Source organism: Pseudopipra pipra, chromosome 6 (assembly GCF_036250125.1).
Source record: "Pseudopipra pipra isolate bDixPip1 chromosome 6, bDixPip1.hap1, whole genome shotgun sequence".
In the NCBI taxonomy this organism is placed as follows: Eukaryota; Metazoa; Chordata; class Aves; order Passeriformes; family Pipridae; genus Pseudopipra; species Pseudopipra pipra.
In genome coordinates this window covers 64344766-64362302 of record NC_087554.1, presented here as the reverse complement: position 1 = coordinate 64362302, position 17537 = coordinate 64344766, and the positions used below count along the sequence as shown (strand labels likewise).

At 46.0% G+C, this 17537-nt stretch overlaps 1 protein-coding gene across 1 annotated transcript in view; it reads right to left on the bottom strand.

Moving 5' to 3' along the window:
* MDGA2 (MAM domain containing glycosylphosphatidylinositol anchor 2) overlaps positions 1 to 17537 on the bottom strand; it is a gene marked incomplete at its 5' end in the record, with an annotated part of 311527 nt that overhangs the window by 158672 nt on the left and 135318 nt on the right. Inside the window, 1 exon segment of the mRNA XM_064660078.1 lies at positions 6019 to 6215. Within this exon segment, the coding sequence (XP_064516148.1) occupies positions 6019 to 6215 (197 nt within the window).

The following is a 17537-nucleotide window of genomic DNA, read 5'->3' as shown; positions in this document are numbered from 1 at the left end:
AAATAAAATAACATAAAAAATACGAAATTGATATAAAATAAATAAAATAATAATCAAATTACTAGAATGGTGAATCCAATAAAAGCAATAAAAGTGATATTTGGGATAATTTATTTTAATAAATATATTTAATAAGTATAAATAAAGAAACTAAAAATGTAATAAAAACAGAAATAAAAATAATAAAAAATAAAATAAATTATAAACAACTAAACGGATTAATAAAATATAAATAAAAATAATAAGAATTAAAATAAAATAATAAATAATGAAAAGGATTAAGAAAGTAAATTATAAATTAAATGACATAAATAAAAATAGAAAAATGATATAAAATAAATAAAATAATGAACTAATAAATAGAATGGTAAATAAAATAAAATCAATAGAAGTGGTATTTGGGATAATTTATTTTTATAAATATATTTAATAGGAATAAATAAACTGAAAATGCAATATATAAATAAAAATAATAGGAACTAAAATAAATGATAAATAACTAAATGGATTAAGGAAGTAAATGATGAATAAAATAACGTAAATAAAAATAGAAGAATGATCTAAAATAAATAAAATAATAAAATAATAAACAAATAAATAGGATGGTAAATAAAACTAAATTAAAATGGTAAATAAAATAAATAAAAATATATAATGAAATAAATTAGAAATAATAAAAAATAAAAGGAAAGAAAGAAAGAGAGAAAGAATGAGAGAGAAAGGGAGAAAGGGAGAAAGAAAGAAAGGTAAATAAAATAAACAAAAAAAATAAATTAAAATAAATTTAATATTTTATAAATAAATGTATTTCCACAGAGTTTGAGAAAACACTTCTACAGAACTGGCAAGGAAAATAAATCCATGAGAAAGAAGATAGAGATGAAGAGGCAAGAAAAAGAGTCCTTGGAATCAGGCCTGGGAGGTGTTTGGAATATCGGAATTTCCACGTGCCGTCAGTCCCAGTGGAATGATGGGATCAAAGTGAAGCCCATGGGATTGAATGTTTGCTAGACCAGGCCTTGGAAAGGCTGATCCTAAAGGTGAAGATCCTGCTTTAGGAGGTTTATGTGGGATAGGGAATGGCCTGATCCAGGCTCTGAAAGTTCTGGAAACACGGAGCAGCCACATCCCACCAATTCCCTCCTCAGCTCTGCTCTCCGAGTCCAACCCGTGGGCTGTGTTTGGAATATCGGAATTCCTACGTCTAATCAATCCCACTGGGATAATGGGATTAAAACTAAACCCATGGGATTTAATGTTTGCTAGACAAGGCCTTGGAAAGGCTGATCCTAAGGTGAAGATCCTGCTTTAGGAGGTTTATGTGGGATAGGGAATGGCCTGATCCAGGCTCTGAAAGTTCTGGAAACACGGGGAAACATCCCAGCAATTCCCTCCTCAGCTCCGCTCTCTGAATCCATGGGCTGAGCTCACCATGGAATTCTGGATCACGTCCCCAGATTGCAGAGATTTATAAAAAATGGATGTATTTTCTTCATTGCATTGGGTAATTAGTCTAATTACGCCTAATTGCCTAATTATTGTAAATACAGCAAATTTAATCTCGCGCTCAGGCAATTACGACGGGTGACGAGGAGGATGCAAACTAGGAGGGGAAAAAAAATCTGGGATTTGGGAAGTTTGGCATTTTCAACACTCCCACAGATGAGAATATTCAGGTTTGCTCCGTTTGCCTCCCCAGGGCTGCTGAAATAAGGAGCTGTTGTCTCCTGATCCATTGGAAAACCCGGTGCAAAGTTCAAGGATTTCTTTGGAGGTGCCCAATTTTCCAGGTGCCCTCTGGGATTTAAGTGCCAACGGGATCCTGGGATGATCCCCCAGCGTGGGCAGCGGGGCAGGGAGGGATTGTGCCCCTCTGTGAGACCCCCCTGCAGAGCTGCTCCAGCCCTGGGAACAGCACAGGGAGGACGTGGAGCTGCTGGAGAGAGTCCAGAGGAGGCCCTGGAGATGCTCCAAGGGTGGAGCCCCTCTGGAGCCAGGCTGGGAGAGCTGGGGGGGTTCACCTGGAGAAGAGAAGGCTCCAGGGAGAGCTGAGAGCCCCTGGCAGGGCCTGAAGGGGCTCCAGGAGAGCTGGAGAGGGACTGGGGACAAGGCCTGGAGGGACAGGACACAGGGAATGGCTTGGTTTAGTTTGGATATTGGGAAGGAATTCCTGGCTGGGAGGGTGGGGAGGGGCTGGAATGGAATTCCCAGAGAAGCTGGTGTGGAGATGGATGGAGATCTGAACATATGTAAGGACACAGATCTGCTGGGATGGGTCCAGAGGAGGCTCCAGGATGATCAGAGGATGGAGCAGCTCTGCTGGGAGGAAAGGCTGGGAGAGCTGGGATTGTTCAGCCTGGAGAGGAGAAGCTTTGGGGTGACCTGATTGTGGCCTTCCAGGACCTGAAGGATCTACAGGAAAGATGGAGAGAGACTGTGGACAAGGGATGGAGGGACAGGACACAGGGAATGGCTTCCCTCTGCCAGAGGGCAGGGAGAGATGGGAGATTGGGAAGGAATTCCTGGCTGGGAGGGTGGGGAGGCCCTGGAATAGAATTCCCAGAGAAGCTGTGGCTGCCCCTGGATCCCTGGAAGTGTCCAAGGCCAGGCTGGAGCAACCAGGGCTAGTGGGAGGTGTCCCTGCCCATGGCAGGGGTGGCACTGGATGGGCTTTAAGGTCCCTTCCCACCAAAACCATCCTGGGATTTTTTGTGATAACTAAACCAAGAAAACCATCAGAAATAACAGATATCCCTTTTTTTTTGGGGGGGGGGGGGGGTAAAACACCTGAGAAATTTTAAGTTACAACTTGGTTCCTTTTCCACTTCCCCTGATTTTCAGCTCATAATCCACCCTGAAGCCACTCCACGAGAAAATTCCATCCCAAATTTGTCTCTCTCTGTCCCTCTTCACATCAGCTCCCACGATTTGCAACCCTCTCATTAGCTGAGCTAATTAGGCAGAAGATGCTGATGACTCCTGACCCTTTAATTACATCTTTTCCCTCATATAAACACGGAGCAGATCTTGTCAGGACACACTGATTCAAACTGACCTCCAAGAAATGTGTAAAGGTCATGGAGAAGCTTTTAACTATCAACAGGGTATGTTTTTTATTCATTAATTAAATTTATTCATTCATTTGATTTATTTATTCATTTATTAAATGTGATTTACTCATTTATTAAATGTGATTTATTCATTAATTAAACCCACTAAGAGATTTTGGGAAAGATGATCCAAATAACCTGGAAATATTAAAAAAAAATCTAATTTATCTAATTTTGTGTGACACATTTTCATTAGAGAAATTCTTAGATTTTTAGGGAAGGCAATAATCAGCATTTCTGTGCTGAAATATAAACCAAAAAATCCTCTATTCAGACTCTCACTTTTTAATTAAAACATTTAAAAACTCCACTTTAGGCACTCGAGCCCGAGCAAACAAGCCACAGATTTGCTAAACTGAGTTTAAATTAAAATAGTGACTAAAATAAATAAAAATATATCATGAAATAAATTAGAAATAATAAAAAATAAAAGGAAAGAAAGAAAGATAAAGAAAGAAAGGAAAACAGAAAGCAAGGGGTAAATAAAATAAAATTAATAAAAAATAAATTAAAAATAAGCTCATGAAATTAAAAATAATCTCATTAGGCCGAGCAGACCAATAACTGGGCTCTGTAATCTAATTCCCAGCTCTGCAAGGAGGCTCCAGATCTGCTTTTCTCAGGGAAAATACAGAGTAATAAAAAGCTGTCGAGCACAATAAAAGGGAAAAAAAAATGAAGGTGCTGTCCAGTCATCAGCTGAAAATTATTTCTGAAAGTCACAGGTTGCTTTCTGCTCTGAACACTGAATTACCAGGCACTTTTCACCTCCCTCTTTACTTGTTATGGCTTGAGATTGTTCCAAAATAATTTTTCTCCTTTTTTATTTATTTTTTTTTACTTTTTTTTTTTTTATTTTTTTTTTTTTTTTTTGCCAACACCATCCCACACTTTTGGGATCTGCCACCTTTTTATTCCGGTGCTGTGCTAAAATTCTGTGTTCAAAATGAATTAATCTCATTTAAACTGACGGAGCCCTGACTGCTTTCCTGGCTGTGAGTGGGAGAGGAAGGCTTTAAAAATGCATTTATTCCCTTTTTTTTTTTGCCACATCCCCTTTCAGGTGTGGAATTCTGGCACAAAAAAATTCTATTTAAAAACAACAAAAGCAGAAAAAAAATAATAAAAATACCCACCATGGGGAGTTGCCAAAGAGTTTGGAATCCTGGAATGGTTGAGGGTGGAAAAGACCTTTCAGAGCATCAACTAAACCCCACTAAAACATGTTCCCAAGGGCCACATCCATGGGATTTTTGAGCATTTCCAGGAATAGGGGCTCCACTACTTTCCTGGGCAGCCTGTTCCAATGTTTTCCAACTCTTCCCAAGAAAAATATTTCATAGGATCCTCCCCTGACCTTCACCAAGAGCTTTTTAGGCAGCGACTTGTGTGTGGAATGCCCGCGTTGGGTTGGGAAGGACGGGGAAACAGGAGTCAACTCAGAGCTCTGGGCTTGCAGCAGCCAGGAAAAATCACTTTAAAAGACCTCCCAAGATGGGCAAATCCTCCCATAACTTCTTATTTTAAAATTTTATGAACAATTAAAACTATCAAAAAAATAAATCAATAAAAAATTCCCACATCCCACCCCACACATCAGGCAGGATCTGCACTAATTCTCATTTTTGCCACCTCCCCTTTCAGGTGTGGAATTCTGGCACAAAAAATTTCTATTTAAAAACAACAAAAGCAGAAAAAAAATAATAAAAAAAACAACCATGGGGAGTTGCCAAAGAGTTTGGAATCCTGGAATGGTTTAGGGTGGAAAAGACCTTTCAGATCATCAACTAAACCCCACTAAAACATGTTCCCAAGGGCCACATCCATGGGATTTTTGAGCATTTCCAGGAATAGGGGCTCCACTACTTTCCTGGGCAGCCTGTTCCAATGTTTTCCAACTCTTCCCAAGAAAAATATTTCATAGGATCCTCCCCTGACCTTCACCAAGAGCTTTTTAGGCAGCAACTTGTGTGTGGAATGCCCGTGTTGGGTTGGGAAGGACGGGGAAACAGGAGTCAACTCAGAGCTCTGGGCTTGCAGCAGCCAGGAAAAATCACTTTAAAAGACCTCCCAAGATGGGCAAATCCTCCCATAACTTCTTATTTTAAAATTTTATGAACAATTAAAACTATCAAAAAAATAAATCAATAAAAAATTCCCACATCCCACCCCACACATCAGGCAGGATCTGCACTAATTCTCATTTTTGCCACCTCCCCTTTCAGGTGTGGAATTCTGGCACAAAAAATTTCTATTTAAAAACAACAAAAGCAGAAAAAAAATAATAAAAAAAACAACTATGGGGAGTTGCCAAAGAGTTTGGAATTGTGGAATGGTTGAGGGTGGAAAAGACCTTTCAGATCATCAACTAAACCCCACTAAAACATGTTCCCAAGTGCCACATCCACGGGTTTTCTGAGCATTTCCAGGGATGGGGACTCCACCAGTGCCCTGGGCAGTCTCTTCCAATGTTTTCCAAGAAAAACATTTCCCAAATATTTCATAGAAACCTCCCCTGGCCTTCACCAAGAGTTTTTTAGGCAGCAACTTGTGTGTGGAATCCTCATGTAGGATTGGGAAGGATGGGGAAAGAGGGGTCAACTCAGGGGTCAACTCAGAGGGGTCAACTCTGGGCTTGCAGCAGCCAGGAAAAATCACTTTAAAAGGCCTCCCCAGATAGAGATATCCTTCCAAAACTTCTTATTTTACAATTTTACCACAAAAAAATATGTTTTACGAAATAATAAACCCATCATCTATATCAGGAAGTCTTTTAACAACAACCGGTTGCGTTCGCTCGGGACGTCATTACTTCGAGGGCATCCCCCACGTTCCCATCCCCACAAATCAGGCAGGGACCCTTTTCCAGAGCCTAAAAAAGGCCAAAATTCCCTCCTGGGATTCCTACCTGGGTAAAGAAGGGCTCGTAGATCTCCACTCCCTTGTCGGAGCCCTGCAGCAGCACCTCCTGCCCGCGGCGCCAGCTGTACCGCACCGGCGGGTTGGAGTTGGCCACGCACCTGAGGAACACGGTTTTCTCATAGTAAAACTGCTCCTTGGCCTCCCCAATGCTCTGGTGGACTGTCACTATGGGATCATCCAAATCTGGGAAGAGACAGGAAGACAAAGCAAGAGAAAGTCAGGCTTTAGGTGAGCCTATGACAGGAAGATTGTGCGTCGCGTTACGTACAAGTCAACAGCAAAACAGAGGAAAAACAGCTCCATGAGCCACAAATGGTAGGGATTTTGCAGCAAAATTCAGTTTTGGAGCGTGTTTTCATGTGGAGTTTAAATTTCGTCTGATATTCTTTCAGGAAGGCAAAGGAAGATGAAGTCAGGCTTTAGTTGAGTCTATGACATGAAGCGTGTGCGTCACATCATAGAGAAGTCAACAGCAAAACAGAGGAAAAACAGCTCCATGAGCCACAAATTGTAGGGATTTTGCAGCAAAACTCAGTTTTGGAGCTTGTTTTCATGTGGAGTTTAAATTTCATTTCATTTTCTTTCAGGAAGACAAAGCAAGATAAAGTCAGGCTTAGTTGAGTCTACGACAGGAAGCACATGAATCACATCATGTTCAAGAGTGAACAGAGGCAACACAGCTCCATAAGCCACAAATTGTAGGGATTTGGCAGCAAAATTCAGTTTTGGAGCGTGTTTTCATGTGGAGTTTAAATTTAATTTCATTTCTCAAGAAGAAAAGCAAGATAAAGTCAGGCTTTAGTTGAGTCTACGACAGGAAGATCGTGTGTCGCATTATATACAAGTCAACAGCAAAACAGAGGTAACACAGCTCCATGAGCCACAAATTGTAGGGATTTTGCAGCAAAACTCAGTTTTGGAGCTTGTTTCATGTGGAGTTTAAATTTAATTTCATTTTCTTTCAGGAAGACAAAGCAAGATAAAGTCAGGCTTTAGTTGAGTCTACGACAGGAAGATCGTGCATCACATTATATACAAGTCAAGAGCAAACAGAGGCAACACAGCTCCATAAGCCACAAATTGTAGGGATTTTGCAGTAAAATTCAGTTTGGGAGCTTGTTTTCATGTGGAGTTTTAAATTTCATTTCTCAGGAAGACAAAGCAAGATAAAGTCAGGCTTTAGTTGAGTCTACAACAGGAAGATCATACAAGTCAAGAGCAAACAGAGGCAACACAGCTCCATGAGCCAGAAATTGTAGGGATTTTGCCGCAAAATTCAGTTTTGGAGCTTGTTTTCATGTGGAGTTTAAATTTAATTTCATTTTCTTTCAGGAAGACAAAACAAGATGAAGTCAGGCTTTATCTGAGTCTGTGACAAGAAGCACACGCATTGCATTATATACAAGTCAAGAGCAAACAGAGGCAACACAGATTTTAGAGATTTTGCAGCAAAATTCAGTTTTAGAGCTTGTTTTCAAGTGGAATTTAAATTTAATCTGATTTTCTTTCAGGAAGACAAAGTAAAATAAAGTCAGGCTTTAGTTGAGTCTCCGACGGGACGCTCGCGTACAAAAGTCGAGAGCAAAACAGAGGCAACAGAACCACAAATTTTAGGGGTTTTGCAGCAAAATTCAGTTCTGGAGCTTGTTTTAATTTGGAGTCCTAAACTCCTAAATTCATTAGAATTTTAATCTTCATTTTAAACCCCCTTTAAGACTCCCTTGGAACGGAGCTGCATTTCCAACTCGTGCTTTTCAGACACAATAACATCTCCGATATCACGCAGGATAATGCCAATCATATTTTTATTGTGCTCCCATTACTCCTCTGCTTTCAGCTGCTTTTTTCAGCTTTACTACTCGTTTCTTTTATGCCTTTCAGACGAAATTATGAAGCTTTTTGGAAATAAATAGACAGCCTGATTTGCATCCTAATGGCAGGAGCCACCAGCGCACCGATCACGGGCACGCAGCTGTTTTTCCCTTCAGAGCCACAATTTAATCCAGCAATTTGATGCACATTCCCCTTCTTTTAGTTACAGGCATTTAACTTCCAGCAAGGTAAATTCATCACAGGCTTTAGAACACACTCCTCTTGATTAAAAGACAGATATCATATAATTATTCCCGCCGCAGCAGCTCCGAGGAAACGAGAGCCCCGGCGCCGAATTCGAGGATGGAGAGAGGGAAGGAACAAGGATTCCTTGGAATGTGAGTGCTCCAAGGTAATTAATTTGGGCTTTACTCCACCAGGAGTGAGTAGACTCCTGTTAGTTGGGGGGTTGTGATGAGCTTTGTCGGAAGGAACAGTTATATTAAAGATGGAAAATTAAACACAACCAGGGAAGCGACGGATATTTTTCCTAAATATTGGTTGAAAACACCCAAACTCCAAATGACCACTCGACTCCTTCCCAATATCCCATCTCTCCCTGCTCTCTAGCACTGGGAAGCCATTCCCAGTGTCCTGTCCCTCCATGCCTTGTCCCCAGTCCCTCTCCAGCTCTCCTGGAGCCCCTTTAGGCCCTGCCAGGGGCTCTCAGCTCTCCCTGGAGCCTTCTCTTCTCCAGGGGAACCCCCCCAGCTCTCTCAGATGTTCCCACATCCAATCTGGGCATTTTCCCGTTCCTTCCTGGATGATGTGCCCACACAGACTGGGAAGCTCTTCCAGCCCAAACTGCTCAGTAGCCTCAGATCAGTTTGTGGGACACCATTCCCTGCTCTCCAGCTTCCCAAACATTTCCTCTGCTGCCACCTTGGACCTCCTCAGGCCACAAATCCCTGTGATCCAACTGGCCAGCCAAAGAATTTGATGGGATATTGGGAAGGAATTCCTGGCTGGGAGGGTGAGGAGGCCCTGGAATAGAATTCCCAGAGAAGCTGGGACTCCAGCCCTTGGAGCACCTTTGTGCCTCCTCTGGAATCCTTCCAACAGCTCCTTCTTTTATGGGGGCCCCAGAGCTGGATGCAGCATTCCAGGTGGGATCTCCAAGCACCACATTACCACATTCCCACTCAGCCTTGACTGAAATCACCTCAGAACCCTTTTCCCCTAAAATTTCAACACTGTTTTGAGTAGGACTGATTTAATCACTCACAAATTTAACCCTGGCTTTGCAAAGTCTGGTGTGAGTCACAAATGAGAGAACAATTTCCCTTTCTTTGAGGCCACAATCCAGGGAAATGCAGAACAAGGTGCTCCAGTCTTCATGTGACAAAGGGAACCCACACACCCAAGTCCCTCTTCAAAGGTAGGGACCCATGGAATCCCAGAATTGATTGGAAAGGCCCTCCAAGATCACCCAGCTGAACCATCAACCCACCACCACCAAACCCTGTCCCCCAGTGCCACATCCACAGGTTTTTTGAACACTCCCAGTGACTCCACCACTGCCTGTTCCAACACTTAACAACCTTTTCCACGGAGAAATTTCCCTGACATCCAACCTAAACCTCTCCTGGTGGAACTTGAGGCCCTTTCCTCTCATCCCTGAAAACAAGGACAGTGGTTTTTGGGGGGAGCATCACGTGCATTTTGCTCCAACCCTGCTGGAACTCCCACAGGATGTTGTGTGAGGTGTCCATGAGTGCAGCAGCTCTCACAAAATTTGGGATTTTGTCCCTTCCTGAGAACTGTGAGCCCCTTGGGCTGAAGGGAAAACCACTGTTAACAAACTGAACAGCTTGGAATTCATCAACCCCCCCCCCAGCAAAAAGCAGTTCCCACCTAAAAAATTACTCTTCAGCTGCTCCACTCGCATTTGCATAACAAGAGCAAAGCCTCTTGATTAATTAGAAGCAAAACATGTTCCAGAATTTGCAATAATTGAAGCAATGATACCTCGTAATGGGGGCACAGATTTTAAGTAAATGTTACCCTCGTCCTACCCGACGAAACATTTAATTTAATGTCACGGGAGCAAACTGTGGAACCGGTGCTCCAAATGAGGTTGGCATTTCCTAATGAGATCTCAGTGTTGGTTTAAAGGTTATTTGAAATCCCAGCAGCATTTGGAAAGGGGGGGGTTATGCCTTCAACTCGTGCAGGAGGAAATAAAAAGGAGCGGATGAACCGGCGGCGATTTTTAGGGCAAAACATTTTTTCCTGGGATTTGGATGGGAAGAGAAGGTTTCCCACAGGAAAGATTTCCAGGCAGACATCACCAAGTCCAGGGATTAATTCTCTCATCTCTCCCTCTGAGTTGATGGTGGGAAATACTCAAGAGGGCTTCACTCAGCTTTGGCCACAAGAACCCCCGGCAGCTCCAGGCTGGGCCAGAGGGGCTGGAGAGCAGCCAGGCAGGAAGGGAGCTGGGAGTGGGGATGGACAGGGAGCTGAACAGGAGCCAGAGTGTGCCCAGGGGGACAAGAGGGCCAATGGATCCTGGCCTGGCTCAGGAACAGGGGGGCCAACAGGGCCAGGGAAGGGATTCCTGCCCTGGACTCAGCGCTGGGGAGGCCACCCCTGGAGTGCTGGGTCCAGTTCTGGGCCCTCAGCTCAGGAAGGCCCTGGAGGGGCTGGAGCAGGGGCAGAGGAGAGCAACGAGGCTGGGGAAGGGACTGGAGCACAAGTGCTGGGAGGAGAGGCTGAGGGAGCTGGGGGGGCTCAGCCTGGAGAACAGGAGGCTCAGGGGAGACCTCCTCACTCTCTGCAACTCCCTGCCAGGAGGGGGGAGCCAGGGGGGGTTGGTCTCTTTTCCCAGGCAACCATCAGCAAGACAAGAGGGCTGGGTCTGCAGCTGGGCCAGGGGAGGGGGAGGTTGGAGATCAGGAAGAATTTCTTTGCAGAGAGGGTGCTGAGCCATTGGAATGGGCTGCCCAGGGAAGGGGGGGATTCTCCGTCCCTGGAGGTGTTTAAGGACAGACTGGATGTGGCATCAGTGCCATGGGCTGGGAACCACAGCAGGGTTGGATCGAGGGTTGGGCTGGATGATCTCGGAGGTCCCTTCCAACCCAGCTGATTCTGGGATTCTGTGATAAAATCAGACACAGCAAAATCCCTCAAAACCTAAAACTGGGCTGAAAGGTGAGCTTGCTGGGGGGTATTGTTGGATTCCAAATTTTGGATATGAGGAAAGAAACTGCCAGGTTTAAACAGAAAAACTTCAAGTCACAAAAGCTGGGGAAAAAACCTCTGTTTGAGGGACAGACCAGATGTCACTTGTTTGGAATGCTCTGCCAAGGAACAGGTGCTCTAATGTTATCAGACCTCTGCATAAACTCATTCTGTTCTCCCCTTTTGCATGTGTATACTCTGTAACCTGTTGCATCTGTAGATCCAAAACCTAATCCCCCTGTAAAATCCCCCATGATAAAATAGGGTTTTTTCCTATGATGTAAGTGCTAAGACCCAAAATTTGTCATTGAGGATGCCACCCTTGGACACACTCAAAGCTGGACTGGACACAGCCCTGAGCAACCTGAGCTGACCTAAAGCTGGCCCTGGTGTGGGCAGGGGGTGGGACAACAGGTCCTGTCAGATTAATTTACTCCAAATTACTCCAGGATTCCAGGAGCTGGGATGGCACCACTTGTTTGTGTCCCTTGCAACAGGTCCATGCTGGGTCATAGAATCATGGAATGGTTTGGGATGGAAGGGATATTAGGGATCAACCAATTCCACCCCCTGCCATGGGCAGGGACACCTTCCACCAGCCCAGGTTGCTCCAACCTGGCCTTGGACACTTCCAGGGATTCAGGGGTAGCCACAGCTTCTCTGGGCAACCTGTGCCAGGGCCTCCCCACCCTTCCAGCCAGGAATTCCTTCCCAATATCCCACCTAAACCTACTCTCTGTCAGTTTGAAGCCATTCCCATTATCCTGGTACTCCAGTTCCTGGTGAAAGTCCTTCATCAGGAAGGTGTGAGGGTGATCAAACTCAGAGCTGAAGCCCCTGTGCCAATGGAAAACAATCCCAGGCTGCTTTTCCCAAGAAAACCTCAGGAGCAAAGAATGATGAGGAAAAAGTGGGAAAAATGGCATGTAAGGCTTTTTTTTTTTTTTTTTTGTATCTATTTTGGTGTCTACTTTGGGAAACCTTCCACCATCCCAGATTGCTCCAACCTGGCCTTGGACACTCCCAGGGATCCAGGGGCAGCCACAGCTTCTCTGGGGATTCTATTCCAGGGCCTCCTCACCCTCCCAGCCAGGAATTCCTTCCCAATATCCCACCTCCCCCTGCCCTCTGGCAGTGGGAAGCCATTCCCTGTGTCCTGTCCCTCCATCCCTTGTCCCAAGTCCTTTTCCAGCTGATCCAGCCCGGGCAGGGAGAAGCAGGCACTGGGCTCTGCCAGGGGATGGATTTGGATAAGAGCAGAAGGAAAACCTCAAAGCATTCCAGGCTGGGAATCCAACTGCAGCAAAGTCCTCTGCCAAAAGCATTTCATAATGGTCAATTCATGGAAAATTCGCACTGCAGAACCAAGTGGAATATTTTTCCATCCTAAGTGCTGGAAAAATCCCGGCAGCTGCAGCACAAAGCAAAAAGGAGCAGGGCTGACAAATAGGAGGCAAAATGGTGCTCCCAGTTTTTTTGGAGATCTCACTGATCCAGGCTGGGCAGGGCCAGGCAAAGGTTTCACTGGGTTCTTGCACGAGGCTGAGCTTTGTGAGAGCTGAAAGGGATAAAAAGCATTAAAAGTATCAAAAGTTAAAAAGATGTTTTCTGGATTGTCTGAAACTCCCAAATTCCCTGCTTTTAAAGCCACCTGATCCCTGGTGGAAGCTCTGCAGAGCTCTGGTTTCCATGGCTGGGTGAATTGTTGCTAATTGATATTCAAGTTGATAAAGAGGCTTTAAAAAAAAAAAACAAAACTGTTTAAAGCTCTGTGGTCCAACAGCAGAAGGACATGGAGCTGCTGGAGCAAGTCCAGAGGAAGCCATGGAGATGCTCCAAGGGCTGGAGCCCCTCTGGAGCCAGGCTGGGAGAGCTGGGGGGGTTCCCCTGGAGAAGAGAAGGCTCCAGGGAGAGCTGAGAGCCCCTGGCAGGGCCTAAAGGGGCTCCAGGAGAGCTGGAGAGGGACTGGGGACAAGCCATGGAGGGACAGGACACAGGGAATGGCTTCCCACTGCCAGAGGGCAGGGAGAGATGGGATATTGGGAAGAAATTCCTGGCTGGGAGGGTGGGGAGGCCCTGGAAAAGAATTCCCAGAGAAGCTGTGGCTGCCCCTGGATCCCTGGAAGTGTCCAAGGCCAGGTTGGGATCCCTGATCCAGTGGAAGGTGTCCTTGCTCATGGCAGGGGGTGGAATGGGATGGGATTTACATCCCTTCCAACCCAAATCACTCCAGGATTCTTTATGGACCAAAACCCAGAACTTACAGTGCCATTAAAGCAAATACTTTATAAAGCAACATGTGGGAGAGACCAACCCCAGATAATTCCCTGATTTAAATCCCAGAACTCCCCAGGAAATCACAAATACACAAATTATTAAAATCCTGCCCTTGACTTGCTGGTTTTTGTGGTTCTTTCTCTTGCAAATGGTCCATTTTGGAATCAGCTCTGTCAGCAGCTGCATTTTGGAACAAGAGAAACCCCAATTTTACACTTTGCTGATACTTCACTTTACTGACTATCCATTAGATGGGATATTGGGAAGGAATTCCTGTCTGGGAGGGTGGGGAGGCCCTGGAAAAGAATTCCCAGAGAAGCTGTGGCTGCCCCTGGATCCCTGGAAGTGTCCAAGGCCAGGTTGGAGCAACCTGGGCTGGTGGAAGGTGTCCCTGCCCATGGCAGGGGTTGGAATTAGATGATCTTTAAAGTCCCTTCCAACCCAAACCATTCCAAAGAATTCAATGACTTCAAGTCCTGCCCAAAAATAACCCCGTGAGAAGGGAAACAGAAAGATTTAGAATTTGGAAACTCAACCAGATGAATCATTTCAGAAGGCAAAAAAAAAAAATTCCCAAATTTTCATTTTGGGTTGATCAAATTCTGAAGAGTCAACTGATTAATCACTCTTTGAATTAAACTGAAGTCCTGGGTGTTGCTACACAGTTAAAGTCTATTAATCAAAAGGAAAATAATTACAGAAATATGTTTTCCACCGAGGTTTCTGCCACCATTAGGTTCAATTTTTCAGTCTTTAGGCTCTGAAGTGAACCAAACAGCTTCCAAAAGCCAGATGGCACAGGCAGGCTGAGCACTGCACTGGCAGAATTCCCTGCACACATCCCAAAGAAACATAAAATCCAGGCTAAGGGGATCCAAACGGGTCTGATCTGAGGGAGCTGGGAATTAGGAGAGCTGGGAATGTCGGGGTGGAAGGTGCTCACAAGGGTGGCACAGGTTCTTCTATCCTCTCTGGGCTGCATTCCAAAGTTTCCCAGAAACATCTGGGAGTAGGAAACAGGGATCATCTCCCCCAGGATGGTCTGGGAGAGTGGAAGGAGGATGGAACTGGGTGATCTTGAAGGTCCTTCCCAATCAAAAGCATCTGGGATTTAAGAAGGGCTGGGAAAAGGCATCATTCCAACTCCAGAACATTCCAGGATTTCTATTCCCAAGCAAGTCTTACCCCGGTCTTTTAGGGAAGTGTCATCAGAGATGGAAAAGGGGTTTGCCTGGATGGCTCCAAACTCAGGGTTCCATCCCAAAGTGGCTGCCCAGCCCTGGACACTCCCTGCTGTCCCTGCTGGGAATTCTACACTGGCAGAATTCCCTGCACACATCCCAAAGAAACACAGAATCCAAGCTAATGGGATCCAAATGGGTCTGATGGGAGGGAGCTGGGAATCAGGAGAGCTGGGAATGTCAGGGTGGAAGGTGCTCACAAGGGTGGCACAGGTTCTTCTATCCTCTCTGGGCTGCATTCCAAAGTTTCCCAGAAATATTTGGGAGTAGGAAACAGGGATCATCTCCCCCAGGATGGTCTGGGAGAGTGGAAGGGGGATGGAACTGGGTGATCTTTAAGATCCTTCCCAACCCAAAGCATCTGGGATTTAAGAAGGGCTGGGAAAAGGCATCATTCCAACTCCAGACAACTCCAGAAAATCCCAGGATTTCCATTCCCAAGCAAGTCCTGGTCCTTTAGGAAAGTGTCATCAGAGATGGAAAAGGGTTTTCCTGGATGGCTCCAAACTCAGGTTTCCACCCCAGACTCCCTGATGTCTCTGCTGGGACTTGGGATCACTGGAGCTGCTCCTGTTTGCTGGAATTAAAGGTGCTCCCACCCCAGCAAACCATGAAATCCAGGATTTTCCTGTTCCATCCCAGGGAAGGAAACTCTCCCTGCAGAGCCTGGGCTGGCTCAGAGGTTTTTCTGCCTTTTCCAGCAGCTCTGGGTTTCTCTCCCAGAGCTCTGCCAGCTGATTTGACTCAGGAATTCACCAGTCACCCCTGGATCACCACTTCTATTCCTGTTGGCTGGCAATAAAAATCTGAATATTGTCATCTTCCCTCATGGGGAATGCTTTCCTCAGGGATTTAAGCAAAAAATAAGAATAAAATAATAAGGAAACTGGGATGAGGTGAAAAGAAGGAATAAAAGGAAATGTGGCTATTGTACAAATCAGGGAAGTGTCACAAATCAAAAGGATGTCCTGGGACTAAAGGAAGCAGGAGGAAAATGGAGGGATTCATAGAGAGATAAATTAAGAGGGATTTTTTTTCCTCAGTGAACGGGAATGACTTGGAGGGGGGGACACCTTGGCTTTTCAAATCACACTTGGAATTTTGGGTGGTTTGGATAGAGATCCACGATGGGATTGTTGGGGTGTCCAGGAGTTGCACTGGATGATCCTTGGGGGTCCCTTCCAGCTCAGGATATTCCACGGATCCATGAACCCTCACCTGAGCTCCAGGGGGAACAGGCCAGCAGGATGGCAGCCTTTATTTGCTGCATCATCTCATTTCAGCTGCTGGGGCTGCACAGTTGGCTGCTTTCATTTGTTAATTAGCTGCCTTTGTCTTCAGACATTCCAAGCAGGAGACTGCTTGGAAGGCGGGATAATAATAAACAAACATCTGGGAACCGACGAAAGGGCTCCAGCACAGAGCTGAGTCTGACAGTCCTGCAGCCCCTGAGTTATTCTGAAATACAAAATACAACGTTCTTCACGACCTTTTCCCTACCAGAATCTCCTTAACCCAGCACAAGTTTTCATCCCAGGATCATTGAGGCTGGAAAAGAGCTCCAAGATCATGAAATCCCCCCTGTGCCCGATGCCCACCTTGTCACCGAGTGCCACAGCCAGGCCTTCCTGGGACACCTCCAGGGCTGGGCACTCCAAACCTCCCTGGGCAGCCCCTGCCAGGAAGAAATTTTCCCTAATACCCAATTTAAACTTGTCCTGGCCCAGCCTGAGGCCGTTCCCTCTCCTCCTGTCCCTTGTTCCCTGGCAGCAGAGCCCGACCCCCCTGGCTCCAACCTCCTTCCAGGGAATTTTAGGGATCCAGAAGGTCCCCCCTGAGCCTCCTTTTCTCCAGGCTGAGCCCCCCCCGCTCCCTCAGCTCCTCATAGGACAGAGCCTCTATAATTCCCAGAATCACGGAATGATTTGTGTTGGAAGGGACATTAAAGCCCATCCAGTTCCAACCCGACACCTTCCACCAGCCCAGGTTGCTCCAAGCCCTGTCCAGCCCGGCCTTGGACACTTCCAGGGATCCAGGGGCAGCCCCATCTTCTCTGGCAAGGTGGGTTTCAGATGTTTTCTATGTGACCTAAAGAATAACAATAATTCCATATATCTATTCCCTGCATTCCCGTGGAAAGGACAACGAGCTGTCCCGCCCTCTGCCCGTTACAGTGGAGGCACAACAGCTCCAAAAAGCTGGAAATCGGGAAGCCAAGTGCCCTGGGGCTCCAACATCAGCTCCTTTGCCTCTCTTGAAAACAGGTTTATTGTGCTGCGCAGACAAAACAAGCAGCGCTTCCAAAGGCACATCCTAAAGGGAAGCGAGCGCGTTCCCTCCTTGTTCCCACGGCTGAGAGCGCGACCCCGGGAGACCCCCCGAGGAGCTCCCATTGATCTCCGCTAGCGTCGGGAGGAGATCAAAGCCCTGCCGGGAGGCTGTTAACACACACCCGCACAAAAGGACAGCCCGAGCGACCTCGGCAGCCAACAATACCCAACAACACCCTGCCGGGCTCCGGCTGATCGCTGCCCGCAGCGGATCGACAAAGAATCCAAGCGGGGAAATGTAAGGAAGGCTCGGAGGTTTTACGGGGAAAAGGTTTGCTCGGCTCTTTAATGAGGTTGGGAACACACCTGGTTGGAAGCTGCTCGCAGGAGAACATCCCAGTGGCATCAGGAGGAGGGCACAGCCCTGCCAGAGGGGTTTCTTTATCCCAGGACACCAACCTGAGCTAATTCCAATTGTTTAGGAGGCTGGGTTAGCGCTGGAGTCCCCTGAGAGCAGCGGCTCGGAGGGTTTTGTGAGTGCAGCACTGAGATAAAACAACCCCACCTGCTGAAATCCTCCCTTTCCATAGGGATGGGAACGACCCTGAGGAGAAGGATTGGGGGTGTTGGTGGGTGAGAAGCTGGACATGAGCTGGAAATGT